This window comes from Hirundo rustica, chromosome 10, assembly GCF_015227805.2.
Source record: "Hirundo rustica isolate bHirRus1 chromosome 10, bHirRus1.pri.v3, whole genome shotgun sequence".
Lineage (NCBI taxonomy): Eukaryota > Metazoa > Chordata > Aves > Passeriformes > Hirundinidae > Hirundo > Hirundo rustica.
The window spans coordinates 11612958-11631601 of NC_053459.1; the positions used below are offsets into that span (position 1 = coordinate 11612958).

Below are 18644 nucleotides of genomic sequence, written 5' to 3' on the forward strand. Positions count from 1 at the left end.
TAGGTTTAGCATTTCATTTAGCATTAGTTTTTCAAGATACTTTGTTTAGATGAGAAAATAAATCATAATAAACTAGGTTTACCATTTTACAGATTACGCTGCTTTCTGGGTTAAAGGACATCGACTAAAACTGCACTCTGGATATACAGTTGCTATGAACAGTATTGGAATTCTAGTGTTAGCAAACCAAGAAAAATTCTAAAACTACTCCTGTGTAACAAAACCTTCAAATGGTAGAGATATGCTTGAACAAGCTATATCAGTGAGAATGATATCAGAGAATAAAGTTTTAAATATCTCACCAATGAGATAATTAGAGAATGGAGGTGGGTGTAACTTACTGTGTCAGCACGATAGCCACAGCATCATTCAGGACACTCTCTCCAAACAGGAGTGTGTATAAATCTGTATCCACGTTCAGCTCATGGAAAATAGCAAGGACTGTCACTGTACGGAGAGAAAGCAAAGTGAGTTTTATTTTCATATTCCTCTGGCAGTTCAAGAGATAAAGCAATGTTAGAATACTGGTTTTGAGAAGCCCAGTCCTACATACTGCCTAAGTGGATAAAAATGAGAGGGATCAACTGGAATATATAAGATCCTTAAATTCATCAAGTTATGAGTTTTGCTGCTTTAGCTGAGTTAGGAAGAAGCTTTTCCTCTCACAGAGAGAATCCTACAGGAATGACAGTGTCACAGCATGTTTCACTGTGCATAAAGAACTGTGATCTTGTGACCACAGAGGATCTTGTGATGAAAAGAGTTGGGTTTTGCTGTGAATTTTGTTGTGGTGAGTAGGGGCTTACCTGTTTTAAGAAGGATATAATAGCACTTATCCTTCTGTTACACATGTTCACTAGGGAACGTGCAGCACAACCACCCTGTCCTGCCCCACACTCAGCACGGATGTAGCTCATGGAGCCTCGAAGCCTCCGACCCAGACCAGGATGTTTGACACCTACAACCCATCCTAAAGCTCCTTCAGCATACCAGTAGTTAAAGCTCCTTCCTTCTCCCTGAGCTATACCCTATATTTGATTTTCAGTTTACCTATGCAATAGAAAAAATAGAGCGTGGTGAAATTAAATTGAAGGTGAGCAAATAGCTTAGACACACACCCTCAGGAGTATTTAGACATTTGGTTCATATTCAGATAACTAAGTCTTGTAGATATTAACTTAGGCCTTCTCTGTTTTCCCTCTTCCCTGCAGACAGGGGATCATAGCCCTTCCTATGGTCTATCTTGCACTTTATAATCTCCAGCTGAAGAAGGCTGTCTGTGTTCTGTGTACATGTCATTCAAATTCTTATTATTGTCTCTGCATTGACAAAGCAGAGCTTTCTCATTTCAAACAGAATTTAATGTAAAGACCCCTAATTGTCTGGTTAAAAATTAGATGGTAATTCACTGCTTCACTGGTGATCGTTCTAGTACATAATTGTGCAATTGACTCAGACCTCATAGCCCAGGAATCCCAAAGATTAGGAGTGCCTCTGGGGTGCCATGTTCACATCTGACATTTCAGAAAGAAAAATTATATCCTTTTACATTGACATGACTGCTGATAATTCATACAAAAGCACGATCAGCTGATTCTGCTTTCTCTTACTAACATTTCTTGGAACTTTCACAGCATTGTTGCTAAGATTTTCTAAATGGCCCTTAAATATCTATGTAATCTCAAAATCTGTTTATAAACCCAAAATAGATTCTCAGTTCTCCTGTGAGATTTTATGTTAAACTGATCTCTGATGTGTTATCTCTGAAGGATTTTGCAAGTGTTATTCCACAGAAGACAAATTAGGAGATGTGTGTAGCTGAACATTTGCTGATATAGCTATATCTAAATTAGCCAGTTATATTTAACCATCCTGGTAACCTCACCCATCTACTCCCACTGCAGTTATAATTTAAACTAGAAAGAGTTCTTTCCCCAGAATAGCTCAAAGGTGTAGGCTGAAGCTTTATTGACAAAAGATATTTTCTTGGCTCACCAACATCTATATTCAGGTTTTGCCTGATTAGCAATGCTGACTTAATGCGCTAAATGTGGACTCAGTTTAGTCTCCTGCTCTCTAATGTCATTGGCATAAAAACAGACTTGTTTTCTAAAACTATTTGCCACTTTCAGCTTTTGCTTATTAGCTAATTAGTTTGGGCTCTCGTTAATAGTCCCTGTGATAATGATAGAAAGAAAAGAAAACAGTAATCAAAGTCCAATGTGCTGCTGAGGTGTGTGTGCAGCAGGCCAAGCCAATTAGGCAGATGCCTACACATTCCTCCCCTTCCTCTTGCCCCCTAAGTAAACAACTTTCTCTTCTCGCTTTCTCTCCCAACTCTACCCCAAAAATATGACTTGAATCTTTTCAAATGAAAGCAAACTAATAAAGCAAGCAAACCAGTAATTGCCTCTTCTGGGAGACACTCCCCAGTTCACCCAGTTCTCAGAAAGTATCTTCCATTTCAAATGTTATCCCATTTCCAGGGGAGGTTATTGGATATTCTTTACCTGTCCCTGACTGAAAGGTCTTGGTCTCTGCTCTGTCCCTCTGCTTGTCTGGCCCAAGGCAGAGCAAACTTCAGCCCTACCACTGCTCATAGGTATTTATCTGATTTGTTTTTAAAGAACTGAAATGACGCTGGTTCCACAAATCCCAAGGGAGTCTAATTCGCTCTTCAGTTTATAAATGCAATTATTCCTGAATCATGTCTAACCCAAATCTCCCCTCCTGCTTTTCAAGTCTGCAATTTCCATTCCTAGCCTAATGAGAGACAAAAATTTGTCATATTTATTCTGATTTTCTTTCAGCAGAACTTGTCTATTCAAAGACTCATTTCAGGCATCCCCTCCCTAAAATGACTCACTTCTTTCAATCTCCTCCTTTTAGTAATATTTTCTTGCCCTCTAATCAGCTCATATCTTTCCTGAAACACAGTGCCTAAAACCAGATCCCAGTAATGTAGTTGACACCTTCTGTCAAGAAATAGAACGAAAAAATGCTGTAGAACATGTTAATAAATCCTGTTTTCCTTTTATATTCACTATGTATTGGTACTTATGACTCATTTTCATAGGCTGTAAACTTGAAATCGTTTTCAGAAGTGAATGCTCACTTCTTATCTCCAATCCATGAAGATGCTTTTTTATTCAAGTGTAGCATTTATCCTTGTCTATTTTAAATCATTACAGGAATCATATTGAGCTCTAACCATGCTTTTCAAAGTGTTTGCCATCTCCTTTCAGCAGAACATTGTACGGTAAAGAAACACCCTCTGCTGAGTTAGCCAAGCCATTAATGAAAGTTATAAATAGTATCTGCATGAGAGCAGACATCTGCAGGACCTTTAGCACACCCACCCCATTTAAGAGCTCCAGAAAACATTTCCACCTTGTTTTGCCCATCACTGTCTAGGCACTTCCCCACAATCACATTTGATTTCATTAATTATGAGAATCTGCTGGCATAGGTCAGAATGGACACATCAAAAGGGGTGTGATACTCTGCTATGGAAGAAAGTTAAATTAAGTTACCTCTGGATAGTGTAATGCTCTGGGAATAGTCATCATGTCCAAAAAGTCACATCGTGTTTTGTCTAACGAATGACTTTAAAACTCAAGGGAAGTAATTTAAAAACAATCCTATACCACAGCAGCATGTCTAGTCTGTGAGAATTTTATATCTCAGTAAAGATTGTAGATGCTGCACTGCAGTCAGCTTGGCCCCTGGCTTTCTGAAGGCACTGCTGAGGAACAGTAAGTAGGGCTTGGTTTTTGTGTGGTAACTACTCAAAGACTTACATAATTCATTAGATACAATATGTATTATAAAAATACCAAACTACTTTTCCTTAAAGTACACAGCATCTCTTATTTCTATGTAAGCATATGAGGACAGAAACAGAGGCAGGTAGAAAAGTGGCTGGAAGGACAGGTCATTGGAGGAGCACTAACACCTTTCGCGGCAGTAGAAAACTGACACCAACAGAAATAACATGTACCAGAGCTGCTGACTCAGAAAGGGTTGTGAACTTCAGTTAAAAATTCAGTGACAGGAAGCAGGAAATAGTGAGGCATCTAAAATTTTCACAGTGTTTATGCCAGCAGAAGCCTGATTCACTTCTTCCTTGACTTCATGGGCTGAGGTAACAACTGTCACAAGCTGAGCCCAACATGATTTCAGCTGTACCCGTCATAAGAAGTGTTTGTGGGGCCGGTTTGTGAAAGGTATCTTTTGACAGATATAGAAAGAAATTGGCTAATTATAGATCCCTGTAAAAGTATATATAACTGAAATATTACCAAACTACAACAATCCCTATGCTAACTGTAGCCAATGCAACTTTGATGTTACTTTTAAAAGAATAAGGAAACAAAAAATAAGTTACACCATTATATAAAATACTAGTATTATTGTAGCTCAGTCTTCTGACTAGAACTGTTAATATCTTTCATAGCTCATGGGCCTAAGTTCTTTTAGGAGTGCAGTATCAAATGGGAAGAAAATAAGATTAGAGAAATTTAACTTTTATTTCCTATTGATTTTGTCTAAAAATAAAGATTCCAATTTGAATTATGGACTTCTTTCCCTATTAATAAATCACAGCACTCACAGATTAATTCAGTGGTGAATAAGAAGAAAGCAGATGTATATTTTAATTGAAAACATTTATAAACCATCTTACATAGCAAGTGTTTGAAATGCATTACCTTGTATTTATATATTATGCTTCTAAATGCAAAATCCTTCGATTTTATGAGAAAGAGAAACTGCTCTTTCTGATAAATATCCAATTTTATCAATAACAAGAGCAGTGCAACCCTCAGCTCCAGTTCAGCTGTAACCATAGTAACTTCAAATAGGGAAGAGCCTTGTGATTGTCAATGTGACCAAAGGTAAGGGAGTTCATATAGCTCAGAAATAGCTGTGCCTCAGCAAACCCTATGAGGGTAAATCAGTTTTCTATACTTGAAATGTCAGAAATTAGGAAAAAAACCCAAACAAACAAAAGGGAGGGCTGAAGGTATGTGAAATGTCTTTGGACGGGAAGGTCGTTGCCCGGAACGCGTTAATAGCAGCAGCCCTGGAGACCGCCAGGTTTGTCCTGTTTGTGTATTTTGGTGGCCGGGGCAGAGGTCCCACCTTTCCATCCCAGTGCCAGGTGTGCCCTGCTCGTCACTCCATACAGCCCCCGGCACCCCTGCCTGGCTGCCTGGCAGTCCCAAGGGCACCGGGGCACAGTTCCCTAAGGTGCAGCTTCCCTCTGAGGGGCAGGGAGCGAGCGCCGGGCGCTCTGCACTGGCACCTTCTCCTGCCTCGCTGCTGCTGCCCAGGAACTGCCCCGTCACCTGGCAAGGGAGCACACCGAAACACCCCCACAGCCAGGGCACATGAGAAACCAAACCCCAGCACTAACACCAGGAACGACAGTGAAACAGGGAAATCTGCGCTGGCTTGTGCAGATGAAACAAAAGGATAGGATTTCCTTGACAACCTGATAAATTATGCCTATTGATTAGAATAAAGAAAAATGTAAATACCAGTCTCATGTTTTAAATCAAAGAATAATAAAGGGATAATCTGGGATTTTAAAAATTCTATTTCTTAAAATTTAACCTCACCTGAAGTCTTAAAATGAGAAACTTTCTCTACTAAAAATGATAATTTATTGGAAGGAGATGTTCTCTGTAACACGAATTATTTGGTGAAGAGTCACCTTGTTTTGTCCCTGAAGTTTCTAACTGTTCTTTCTAGAGATATGAAAGTTTTTTCAGGCATCACAAAGTATTTTTGATATTAAAGGATCACCGTCTATAATGCAAAACACAGTCCCAAGTATATCCTGTCAAAAATTAATTTCTTAATAGGTTTCTATGCAAAAGAACACACAGCATATAAGAATAATTCTTCTGAATTATTTTTGTGCCAAAATACCTAGATTAGAAATCTTCAGATAAACTTCAGAATGAAAACCTACGGAATGCTGTGACATTATTTCCTTCTTAACAGTACTAGAAAATTTTACCTGGCATATGTTTGTTTACTGCCCTCTTTATTTAACATGTAAACACCTACCAGTCATCTTTACTATCATGAACAAGGAGCTCAAACAAATCAACTTCTGTTAAGTCAACAGACCAGTTTTTAGCATCTTTTGAGACTTAATTGCTTTCCATAGCCAAGGGAAATTAAATCTCTTCTGGAAATGAGTTTATAATCCTACATAGTGAGGAATTAAATGAAAAATCATGTAGGAAATCTGACAGGAATTTATTATTTCATCTTAAGACTAATTTATTGTTGATAATACTAACAACATTTTGCTAAAGATTTCTTAAAAAAACCCAAAATGAACCCTCGTTATCACAGATAAAATCTTTATACTGATTATTTTGTGCCCTAATATGTATCAGTCCTCTAGGGAACCATATTTTAACTGATTTTGGAATGCCAGTGAGCTTTTTACATACTTGAAATTATAATTCACTAGCAAATCCTACAGCACAATGAAATATTTTCAGCAGTGCCAACCATTTAATTAATGAAAAACTTAATTTAAAATTCTCTTAAGTCTTTGAGGGGTTGAAATTTGTGGATAAGTTTCGTGAACACATGAAACTTATTAGAATATTGCGAATTGATAGCAGAGGGAGCAAGACTGAACATTAAAAAAGTCTTGGATGGGCACAGACACTATGTAAGCAGAGAAGTAATTAGAAACAATATTAATCAATGACAGTGTCACACTAAAAATAGTTTTCTCAACTTCAGCTTTAGCTTTTTAAGCCTGTTTAAAACTCTGGGAAAAATAATCCTTGTAACTTATTCCTTAAACTGCAAGAGGAGCTTCTGTTTTGTTCCAGATTAATCAGTGGTGATTTAATATCCTTATAATCAAAATCAGTGCATTTGTCTTACACATTAATTGTCATAAGTCAACATTTGTGAAACTAAATAGTCTTGCATTGGAAAATGGGAAAAGAAACTAAGCCAGCTGTGAAACCCTATTCATAGCACTATCAAGAAATACACTTGGAAATTGCAAGGATGCTTTTATTCCATAAGCAGTTTATTTTCCTAGGTTTTCCTTGTGCTTCCAACTTCTGTTTTTCTCTTGCTCTGAGGATAGGCTTCAATCATGCGCTGAATCTCATTAATATAGCTGGGTGATCTAAGAAGTGGTAGCATATTGGATATGTAGATTAATTTGAGAATAACAATTTGATGCAGCTTTTACAGTAATCTCGCAGCTGCTTTTGTGGAAATAAATTGTTTTATACCGTACTTTTAAGCTGTCAGAATGATAAATCACAAGCTAAAAATTTTTGTTAAATACTGAGACTTCATTTAAAGACTGGAAAAAATGTAGAACTGTAGAATTGCTTTTTTCCATTTCTTTTAAAAGCCAGGAATTTGAAAGGTTTATTTCCGAGTCTCAGAGAAGCTTCTCAGGGGTAGTTTTTTAACACTAATGCAGCATTTCACATGCATCCTAAAACATTTTCTGTTCCGTCTCCTTTAACAGCTCAACTGAAAATTTTGCAGAAGTCCAATGCACCCTTACAGAATTTGTACTTTGTACAAAGTACAGAATTTGTACTCTTTGTACAAAGAGTAGACAACCGCTAAAAATATCTGTTCACTGCCTCCTTTACTGTGTTCCCAGAGTTTCAAATAGCAATACATCTCTTTTAATATCTGAGTACTCTTATTGACATTTTCAACATAACAAAACCTGGAAAAATCTATGAAAGCTAGGCTAACTTTGCGATTAGACTGTTTGAATTAGAAGGTTGGACTAGAAGACTTCCAGACATCCCTTCAAATCTGTAATTCTGTGGTTCCAAAATTGACTGAGTCTGCTTCCCAGTCTTTGCCATTTACTGTAACTTTGAGCTTTAAATCTCACATCTGGAAATTCAAGTCAATTTCTTGGTATCTGGTTTTTTAGAGTTGTGTTTATCATGAACACTTCATTGATACGATGTAAACAGTGTTTATACAGCCAAATTTGAACGCTCCGTTCCCCATATCCTTGAACTGGGTTAGGTCACACATGGATTGTGATATTATCTGAGAGTCTCCAGCTTACAGCAGTTCTCATATCAGCAAGCAACAGGTGGTGTCCTGAACATCGGAGAACATTTTCCCAATCTTTTCAGCTACCTCAATTATAAAGTTTGTAATCTCAGCCTAGGAAACCAGCTACTAAAAAAACCACAAGAGACCTCTGTAGCTGACTTTGACTTTGATTGACTTATGATTATCAGAATATCAGATATTTAACAGCTAAGGAAAGAAAAAAATACCCAAGGAACAGAGACTTTGAACATTTCTATGGCATATACAGCTCTTATTTACTCTTCTGACTTTTGAAAGAGTAATTTATTTGAAATGGTTACCTGGATCTGTGGCAGACATCAGCGATCCAAAAAATAAACAGTCAGTGAAGTGGAATTCCGATTGTTTTAATTGGCCAATGTGTACCATGGCCTTCACAAAGCCATACATTATCAACCTGTCAGGGCAAAGATAAGACTCGTATTCACACGGAGTATTTAATACTTATGCTAAATTTACAGTATTAAACAGGTTCTTATTATCTTCAGCTTCTTTCCAATGAATGTATCACATGAATACTGAACGTAAACTGGTATCATATAAAAATTCTGTTTCCTGTTCAACTGTCAAATATTGTATTGAAATGTCAGAGACAATTCCAAATCAAAGGTTTTCTGGGTAATTGTCATCTGCTGTTAGCAGAGAACAATGGTTTGGGCTGTTTATTTTTCAAAAGGAGAAAGATAAGGTAAGCTTAAGAAGACATTATTAAGACAAATTTATCTAATGTAGAACATTTAAACAAAGGCAGTTCTACTATCAGCTCCATGGCTTGCTCTGTATTTCTAAGTGAATTATTTTATTCTATCAGCTTTTAAATGTTAGCAGCACTCAAAGTTCCACATAAGGTCTTTAAATGGGCATATTTAACAATTCACAGTGACAGTGAGCCAACAAAGTCACATTTCAAAATGCACTGCTACAGCCTCACTAGTTTCACAGGAAATGTTATCACTGGTTTATGTAAATAGGCTGTGCTGTCCGAGATGTGCGTTCCAATTAGAATCTTGAAATAACTTGGAAAAAAGAGATTAGTTTGTTGTTAGAACCTGTTGCAGATTTTTACGGTGTTATTCACGTTCAATCCAGTTAATAATAAACCCCATTGCATTCAATGCCTGTTCCATAAACACATAAACCAACAACTGTGCTCTTCTAACTTCAGACTCCAAACCAATGATTTAAGCAAGTTCCATGCACGCTCATCTTGAGCTAGGTTTTGCCCTCAGCTATCCTAAGGTGTTTCTAAAGCCACATAAACAGATCTGAGGGACAGATAAGGCGCAATTAACAAACAGCCTGAGAGTTAATTACAATTCACTTTCAGATACTTCATCAAGCTCACTGTATTGCACAAGGAGAGAAGCAGATAGGTCACCACAGCCTTCCCCAGTGGCCCTGAGTATTTGTGCACATATTTACAAAAGCTCTCCAGCAAACAGTTCACCAGCAATTGCCCTAAAACACTGTATGCAGCCCTGGGTCTCCTTGATTGATGAGCTCACTTTCTCTCCCTTCCCAAAGAATAACGACACAAGACCTTGAAGAGAACTTTAGTCTTTTTATCCCCAGCAAAATTTGTCAGCTTTAAGGAATGAGTCCTTCAAAACCTGGCTGTGGTGCTGCTCTCCCAATTTTCAATTGTATCCAAAGCCACAGTAATGGAAGTGAGCACAGCCACATCTTCTAGAAATAATTGCATAAACCTTGCAGGTTTGAATGGAGATACACTTCTCCCTCATTTAAAAAACATTTAAAAATCATAAATAAAACTAAGTCCTCAGGTCCCTGCTGCACATTTGTCCATAAAGCCTCTTAACTTCCAAGGGGTTATTTGAGGTGGTTTGTCCAGCACTGTGAAATGCATGTCCTGGCTGTCTAGACATCCTCTGGGATTCCAAACTGATGAATGACCTGTGTGTGAGAGAGAACTGTAGGGAGATCCTGACCCTCACAGAGCCCAAAGCTGCAGGAAGAAGAGATGGCTCCGTTTTGCAATCCCTTTTCACTCTACTCTGACAGAGCAGGACACGTGAGTCTCAGATGCAAAACCTTGCTTCACCCCATTGTCCATTTTTCCTACACCAAAGGCATGCCAGACCAGGGTCCCAGTTCCCAGAGGCTGCTCCACCTTGCTCACAAAAAGCAATTATTCATTAAATTAGGCAGCTGTAATGTGCATGAATGTCAAAGTGTGATGTGCTGCCAGTTGCCATGGCTCCTGGCCTGGGTGATGGAAGTCTGACCTTAATCCTAGGGTTGAAATCAAACTCTTTTCTCTCTGTCCCTCTAGCTTTGTGTGAATGTCTCAAAGCTATGAATTCTGCTGGCTGACAAAGTGTCCCAAACAATGCCATTTTTTTGCACCTAGGTGTCTACGTTTGTTCTAGAAGTTACCTAAAATCAGTACAGAGCAGGGAGTTGACTTGGAATTGTCCTACCTCCTTATCAGCTTCTTTTTGTCATGAATAAATCTTCAAATTCAGCAATGTATTTGTGTGATCAGAAAGTGGATGATTAGAAGCATTATACTTTAGAAACAAACTGCAGCTAAATTGATCAGTAAGTGCCTGAAAACTTCTCAGTTGGACATAGTGATGGTTTGGTTCTTCAAAAAATGTTTTAGAATAACTGATTTGTCATAGATTTGGAACATTAATAAAGTAAGAAAACAGAAGAATAAAACACAAATTAGCTTTGCTGCAGGAGACCTGACATTTTCTACACCCAAACATTTTTTTTTTTAAAGTCTGGGGAGGAACCCATCAAGCTAGAGCAAGTATTTTACCTCTTCAGCTGGAAAAGAGAAAAACAACGTATAATGAAACACATGAGAATTCATAATCTTCCAGATTACGCAAGTCTGGCACTTACAGAGTGCCTCATCACTAAAATATGCTACATAGAACGCTGTCATTACACAGTAGAGGAGACACCATATAAATATTTGACTTGCTGAAGTAAGAATCTTCTGGGAAACTGAACTTTAACTACCACAATTTCCAGTATGAACCAGCAAGTAAACCACACAAACCACACAAAATCTCAGCGCAAAAAAACCAAATCTCAACCAATCCCAACACAGAAAACCCCTTTAAACTGACAAAACAAACAAAAATAAAAGTAAATAACAAACTCTGAAGAACCAAACCAAAAAACTCTTCAAGGCTTTAATTATTCTGAACATTGCGTTGTCCTTAGATTTTTGAAGCCAGACTGAATTTTGAAGCTTTTTGGTGTAAAAAAATGGGGGTGAAGAGTCTCCATTTGTGCAGGGCCCATTTTTTTAACTCCCACAGTTCGGCAGTGCATTGAGGAAAGGAGTTTGGAAAGCACACTGGCTGTCTGCATGCTGCTGGAAGGTTCCTGTGAGTTTGTTTATAAAGCTGCTCTCTAGGAAGGCTACTCTGGCACTGGGACATTGGTGAACCAGCTGCTGTTTACAGGTACAAGAAAGAAAGACAGCCATCTCCTAAGGCCTTTAAGGAGTAATTACTACACACTAAACTTTCTAAATGTTCAGGAAGAGCTTTAGATGAAGCTCAGAAGAGGCTTTTTTTTTTAATTTTTATTTTTTTTATTTTTTTCCTTTATGCAATTGTTTCTTTTAGCAGTATCTAGTTCGAAGGGATCTGAAAAGAGACAGCAAAATTGCTTTGGGGGTTTTTGGGAAGGTCTTGTCAGAAAGCTCTCAACAGCAAAACCTCTCTTCAGCATAGTGCTGGTAGAAGAGACATACTTGGTTGTTTTACGGCAAAGGAAGTGGGGTATGTCTGCAGCAGAATGGGGAGCCTGCAGGAAAGATGCAAAGGACAGAAGCATTTTAAGTAGTCACAAGCAGGATCAGGCCACAATAGGAGGAGAAAAGATACCAGAGTCTCCAAGGAAGGGATGCTGGAAGTCTGGCAGGAGTTTCAGTCCTCTGGGTGGCTGAGAAAGGCCGTATAAGAAACACGTGTGAGCACAGCACTCCTGGCAAGCATCAGACAGCTGTTCCCAAAGGCAGCTGGTGAAACCAGCCCAGAGCAGCACCCCTGGGAACCTGAGACAGCAGGGTCCACAAGAACTGCTGAGAGCAGCTCTGCGTGCAGGGACAGTGCACACAGGGGGATGAGAGGACAGTGCATAAAGTACCTTAGGTACCTGTGAGATGGGACAAATGCAAATTGAAAAAAATCCTTCAAATCCCTTGTGGTAAAAATATGCCTCAATGGTGTAGTCAGGCAAGAAATCTGCGCCGAGCTTTGCCTCCTAAAAATCCCAGCCATGTCTTCAGCTTGCAGGACCTGGCATCACAGCACCTATCCCTCTGCAACTGAGCAAACTGAAAAAATATGGCAATAAATACATATTGGCAGGCTGCTTCTTTGAAAACTAACTGCATCCTCTAATGCAAACTAAAATGGGAAAATCTACCAGTTCTAAAGGAATCTGCTCTTAATTTAAAGCTCTAGGGAACATAAATGGAATGTAACAGAACCTGCTAAGTGAAGATATAAAGCACACACACATACCCTGTATCCTCAATACAGATAGCCCCATCCTGCCTGATGATTTTATCAGCAGTTGCATTTTCTTCAGCTTTGTTATTCATTGCATTATCACAGCTGAATCTCACCATGGGTCTTTATTGTGTTAAAGGTTTTAAATGCATAATTCCAGATTTAAAATGTCTCTGTGCAGTTATGCTGTGTAGCATGGAAGAGGCTTGTAATTTAAATCTTTCTTGCCAAATACGTTTTCTAGTCTGCAGAGAATTTTTTATCTCATAGTCTAACTCCCTAAAGAATCTTACCCTATCTAGACATGATTATCTTGTAGCTTGAAGCCAGATGAACATGGCTACAGATTGTAATCATGCAAGTAAAAGATAAAAAAATATTTCTTCCTTCACGTTTCTTTTTTTTCCCAAGGAATAGTGATATTAGTAAGCCAACAGTAGGAAAAGGGGATGATTTTATTCTAGCTTGTATATGAAGTAACAGAGTGACTGGCTGATACCATGATAGAAATCGTCACCTGTCAGAGTTTAAAATATATGCTGAAAAACACAAATAGTAGAGATGAAAATTAAAAACTCACTCCTTTATTTTGATCTTTCTATTTCTACTATACCAATATATTTCTATGACTTTTTCCACGCAATAGAATTCTTCACATGGAATGTTCTGGCCGCAGTGATCCGTTATTTCAAATTGCTCTATGTGCTACTATTTCCTTCTTTTAGTGCTCTTTTAAATCAGTTTTGTCACTAGAAAGGCGACTGTCATGGGCTTTTCTCCAAAAAATCATTTTCTCACTAATCAAAGCAGGAGAAAGCCTCACTGAAGCATGTCAGGTAACAATAAAGCAATAGTGACATTACCTAAAGTTATTCTGTATAAATCACACAAGAAGAAAACCCCTCTGGCTATAGAAACAACAGAGATCAGAAAAGAACCAGACTCTAAAAATTCACTGTGTCCCCAGTTACCTGGGGCACAGTGACTGTCCAACAGCTGAGCAGTAGAAGTACACAGCTTTGGGTCTCACAGAGCTCCAGCACCAGCAGATCTGACACAGCTCCAGTGAGCTCTGAGCAGCAGAATTACACAGCTTTGGGTCTCACAGAGCTCCAGCAGCAGCAGAGCTCTGAGCAGTAGTACACAGCTTTGGGTGTCACAGAGCTCCAGCACCAGCAGATCTGACACAGCTCCAGTGAGCTCTGAGCAGTAGCACACAGCTTTGGGTCTCACAGAGCTCCAGCACCAGCAGATCTGACACAGCTCCAGTGAGCTCTGAGCAGTAGCACACAGCTTTGGGTCTCACAGAGCTCCAGCACCAGCAGATTGACACAGCTCCAGTGAGCTCTGAGCAGCAGAAGTACACAGCTTTGGGTGTCACAGAGCTCCAGCACCAGCAGATCTGACACAGCTCCAGTGAGCTCTGAGCAGAAGTACACAGCTTTGGGTCTCACTGAGCTCCAGTGCCAGCAGATCTGACACAGCTCCAGTGAGCTCTGAGCAGTAGCACACAGCTTTGGGTGTCACAGAGCTCCAGCACCAGCAGATTGACACAGCTCCAGTGAGCTCTGAGCAGCAGAAGTACACAGCTTTGGGTCTCAGAGAGCTCTAGTGCCAGCAGATCTGACACAGCTCCAGTGAGCTCTGAGCAGCAGAAGTACACAGCTTTGGGTGTCACAGAGCTCCAGCACCAGCAGATCTGACACAGCTCCAGTGAGCTCTGAGCAGCAGAAGTACACAGCTTTGGGTGTCACAGAGCTCCAGCACCAGCAGATCTGACACAGCTCCAGTGAGCTCTGAGCAGAATTGCACAGCTTTGTGTCTCACTGAGCTCCAGCACCAGCAGATTGACACAGCTCCAGTGAGCTCTGAGCAGTAGCACACAGCTTTGGGTGTCACAGAGCTCCAGCACCAGCAGATCTGACACAGCTCCAGTGAGCTCTGAGCAGAATTACACAGCTTTGGGTGTCACAGAGCTCCAGCACCAGCAGATCTGACACAGCTCCAGTGAGCTCTGCTCCGCACCAGGGATGTGCAAAGGGTCCTCGCCCAGCTTTTCCCCACTGGCAAGGGAAAAGATCATCTTCTGTTTGCTTCTCACATCACAGGTTGGGATGGGAAGGCTAAATGGAGAGAAACACTTCACCCCTCAGAGACAGAGAGCTGTGTTTCAGTAACCTTAGGTGCACAGGTGCCTTGGCTCCTCAGACAGTCCTGTGCTGCTGGAGCTTCGGGAAAGTGAAGGCTGCTCACAGTTATTCAATCAAGCAAACAGGTATTGAAAGTAAATAAAAACCACAACCCAGGTTTCTATGTCAGTCAATTTGGGGGCCACTGGTAATCGAAAAAGCGAAGAGATCTGAAGGAGGTTTCAGAATTGCAGGGCGGTCATGCCCTGTTTCTTCACTTGAGGGAAGGCCAACCACATTTGTGTTTGAGGTTCTAGGAGTGGCTTGAACAAGATTATGCAGAAGGCCTGAGTGCTCAGAAAGCCTCAGTGTCTGAGCCTTTACTTATCTAAAAATATCTTCCTATGGATTTGTCCTCATGAAAGTAAAGAATAGCTACATGTCAGTATGAATTTTATTTTGATTAGTCTTCTGTAGTACATTCAACCATGGGGAATAGCTATTGAAATATAGAGATGCTTTCCTTTAAAATGGAAAAAACCATTTTTGCTCACGTTCAAAAATTCAAGGTACAATTGTAGATTTTGCTGGTAAATGCTAACAGTGTAGCAAAAGTAAGGAGTGAAGAAAAGGGGGTAGGGAGTGGACACACATGAGATGGAATTGAGTTGAGGTCACGAATCTTCACTGGAAACAGTCAATAAATGGTATTTGATGGTGTGGGTTTTTTTAATTTGTTTGTTTGGTTTTTTTAAAATCTCTTATCTCTTTTTTTCAGACTGACTGTCAAATAGCCCTTACTGTACTAGAGTTTTACAACAGTTTGCCTCACAGGCATGCAAACCAATTCACCACCTAAATGAGAGCCATCACACATTACATACATAACAACCTGAACCTCTGCAATGAAAAACCTGCACTTGATCTCAGAGTGCTGAGTAAAATGTAATAATTACTTGGGTACAGAAACCATGAAACACTGTCAATTGTACTGTGTCCAAATCATAGTGCCACTTAATATTTTATTGCACTACACAAATTTAAATGCTACCTCAAGATTTACTTTACTCACTATTATAAATTGAGAGAACCTTTATAAAGGTGATGAATTACTGGCAGTCTTACATACATAGAGACAGATATTCTCATGACAGTAAAAATTAAATCTAGAAAAAGCAGACACAAGACTTTCCAGATACAATAAAAAAAATTATTCTAGAAATTCCTAAATCACTGCTGTACAGAAGGTGGTGGCATTCTAAAAAGAATATTAGTGACACCAAGAGACTTCCATTATGAAAAAGGAAGGACTGAAAATACCCAGTTTACAGAGAGAAAATGAGGTAGGGATTGTATTATCTACAGGAGTTAAATGTAATTGAATGTCAGTAATTTGGGAGTTCTCAGATTACACAACTGCTGTCTCATCCTGAACTAACACAAAGTCAGTCAGGGGTCGGTAAATTGGGTTCACTGGTTAATTGGCTCATTCAGTCAGTCAGCAATGAATTCACTTCACCAATGAGATACTTCAATGATTGCCATAATTCTAGCAATCATAATACGCAAGGTTCTTTCTTTACCTACAACAAGTCAATATTCTGAAGAATCTAGTCTGGTCTAAATAGTTAGGGGTTTTGTAAGTTCACAAAAACCTGTTGCAGCCCATAAAATTATCTCCAGTATGAGGAGTTTCTAGTTCTCAGCTGAGTGGGTGCTTTGTATTCTGAAATGTTAAAACCTCTAATCTCATCCTAGTATCTATATAAATGTTTGACTTTAATATTAAAGACTCTGCTAAATCCATGCCTTTAACCACATCTGATAGCATTTAAGTGTCACAGACTAGCTATGGACCCAGAACAAAACTTTCTATCTGTTTACTTCACTTTTGAAGCTTCAAATGTGCCAAAATTTAATATCACTTTGTATCACCTTATTATTATATTGACAGAGGGATGTATGAGGATAATTTTGTCTTTTCAACCTCAAGAACATTCCACATGTGAAAAAAATCTCACAAAACTCTCAGTTTCCTTCAAAACTCCATATGAGAGAAAAATCCTACTTTCAGAAACAGTTTTCAGGACAGTCAAGAATGTTAGTATAAAAGACTTGTCTGTGCAAAGTCTTCAGGCCTCTCAGATCTGAGTGATTAAAGGAAAAAAACCAAGTCTGATTCAGCAGAAATTCAGAAGAAAAGTATTTTGAGTCAAGAAAGTGAGAGCCAATAATGTTTTGAACTCCCTCTCCAAGTACAGAAACTGGTGGATCCTAACCTGCTATCAATCTATGTTAAAGACAAGCTCATACTTCTGGTTATTATTCATGCTGAACTAATTAATGAATAATTCATCTATTCTTTAAATTTCAGGATTAACTCCTCCAAAGATTCTGAAACAGCAACGCTTTTGCCCCACATTTGAACTACAGTGTAAATATTGAATTTAACAAATAAACCATGAAAATATTTTCATTTAATATTTAATATCAAAATACATAAACCCCATTATCTCATTTGCAAGGAACTCCTACAATAGGTTTTCACTGCAGCACCTGATGTTTGCTTTAAATTAGCTTGTATTGTCATTAAAAGGTAATTAGGATTAGTTTGTGATTCCAGAATAATGTAAATTAGATTAGAGAATAACCTGCTGTAAAATAGGGCATGAAATGAACTATGAAGAAAAATGTTTGAAACAGTTTTAGCATTTTTATTGGATTAGCTCAGTCAAATAGTGGTACAAGTAGCTCAAGAACAAAGAAAAGTGGAATTCATACCTGTACTATAAATGAAGATTGCCAGGTACCATTGACAGTCATTTAAGTTAGTGCAGTTTTCAAATTAAAATTTATTGTTTGATGAAAAAGTTAAATGTGTTTAGGACAGACAGGAATATTGCCAAGGTTTGAGAGTTTCCAGGTGCCTACCCGTGCTTCTTTCAGTCTCCCTTAGAAATAGGGGACACTTTGGAATATCAACCAACTTTAAAATACCAAAATTCCATGTTTCTAAATTAGGGTGTGGTTACATCTTAGGATATGGATCAGTCTTGTGCCCTAGTAATTGAAATCTAAAATTTAGACCTCTGAAGTATGATAATTTCCACAAGTGTATAGACAGGAAAAGAAACACATCCAACCTTTAAAAAACATTTCAAGTTTGGGTTTATTTTTAAAGAGAATCCTTGCTCTAATGAACTAAGATGGAGGAGAATGATTAAATTCTTGTGCCCAGGCTAGCTCCTGTTTCTAGGGGTATAAGAGTATTAATGTGCAGTGATGCTCATTGGTCAAGTGAAAACCCTGTTTTTGTTGGAAAACAAAAAATTACCTGATGGACAGGCATGCAGATGTGCATGCCTAAAGTGACATGAAACTACTGTGATGAACTTTCAGAAACAGGAACCTTTCATGCCAATAAGCACCTTCTCAGGGTGCAAGTATTTGTGGTGATATGATTCAGAATGAATCAGCAGGACATGAACTTCAAAACACTTAACCTGTGGTAAGCAGGTTATCTCCTGCTTATTCAGTTATCCTTAACTGGTGTGCTAGATAGAAATGGTTTTTAATACACTAAACACAGCAGCAGGGTCCCCAAGAAGCCTACTATTGTGCTACTGTATTTTTATTTTAAACACTCATTTAATAAGTTTGTGGCTTCTGAAATTGTAATATGAGTTTGACAAGTATCAGTGTCCTACAGAGGTGGAGTCTGCAGTCTTGTGGGAGCTGCCTCTTCCCCACCAGACTATGCTCCTGCATCACATGGATTCTGTGCCAGTAGAACCCAAATATTACAGCCAGCTCCTTCACACAGTGGTGTTGATTCTTCTCCATAGCACACAGCCATTTCTTCATTGTAGTTTTGTTATTTTTATATCAAAGT

General features: G+C 38.8%; 1 protein-coding gene across 2 annotated transcripts in view; it reads right to left on the reverse strand.

Annotated features, from left to right (window-relative positions):
• SLC9A9 (solute carrier family 9 member A9) overlaps window positions 1-18644 on the reverse strand; it is a 176419-nt gene that overhangs the window by 129394 nt on the left and 28381 nt on the right. For both annotated transcript variants that reach the window (XM_040074349.1, XM_040074348.1), the window contains exons 5-6: window positions 8403-8518; window positions 342-447 (exon numbers count right to left, since the gene is read on the reverse strand). In XM_040074349.1, the coding sequence (XP_039930283.1) occupies window positions 342-447; window positions 8403-8518 (222 nt within the window). The remainder of the gene's footprint in view (window positions 1-341; window positions 448-8402; window positions 8519-18644) is intronic.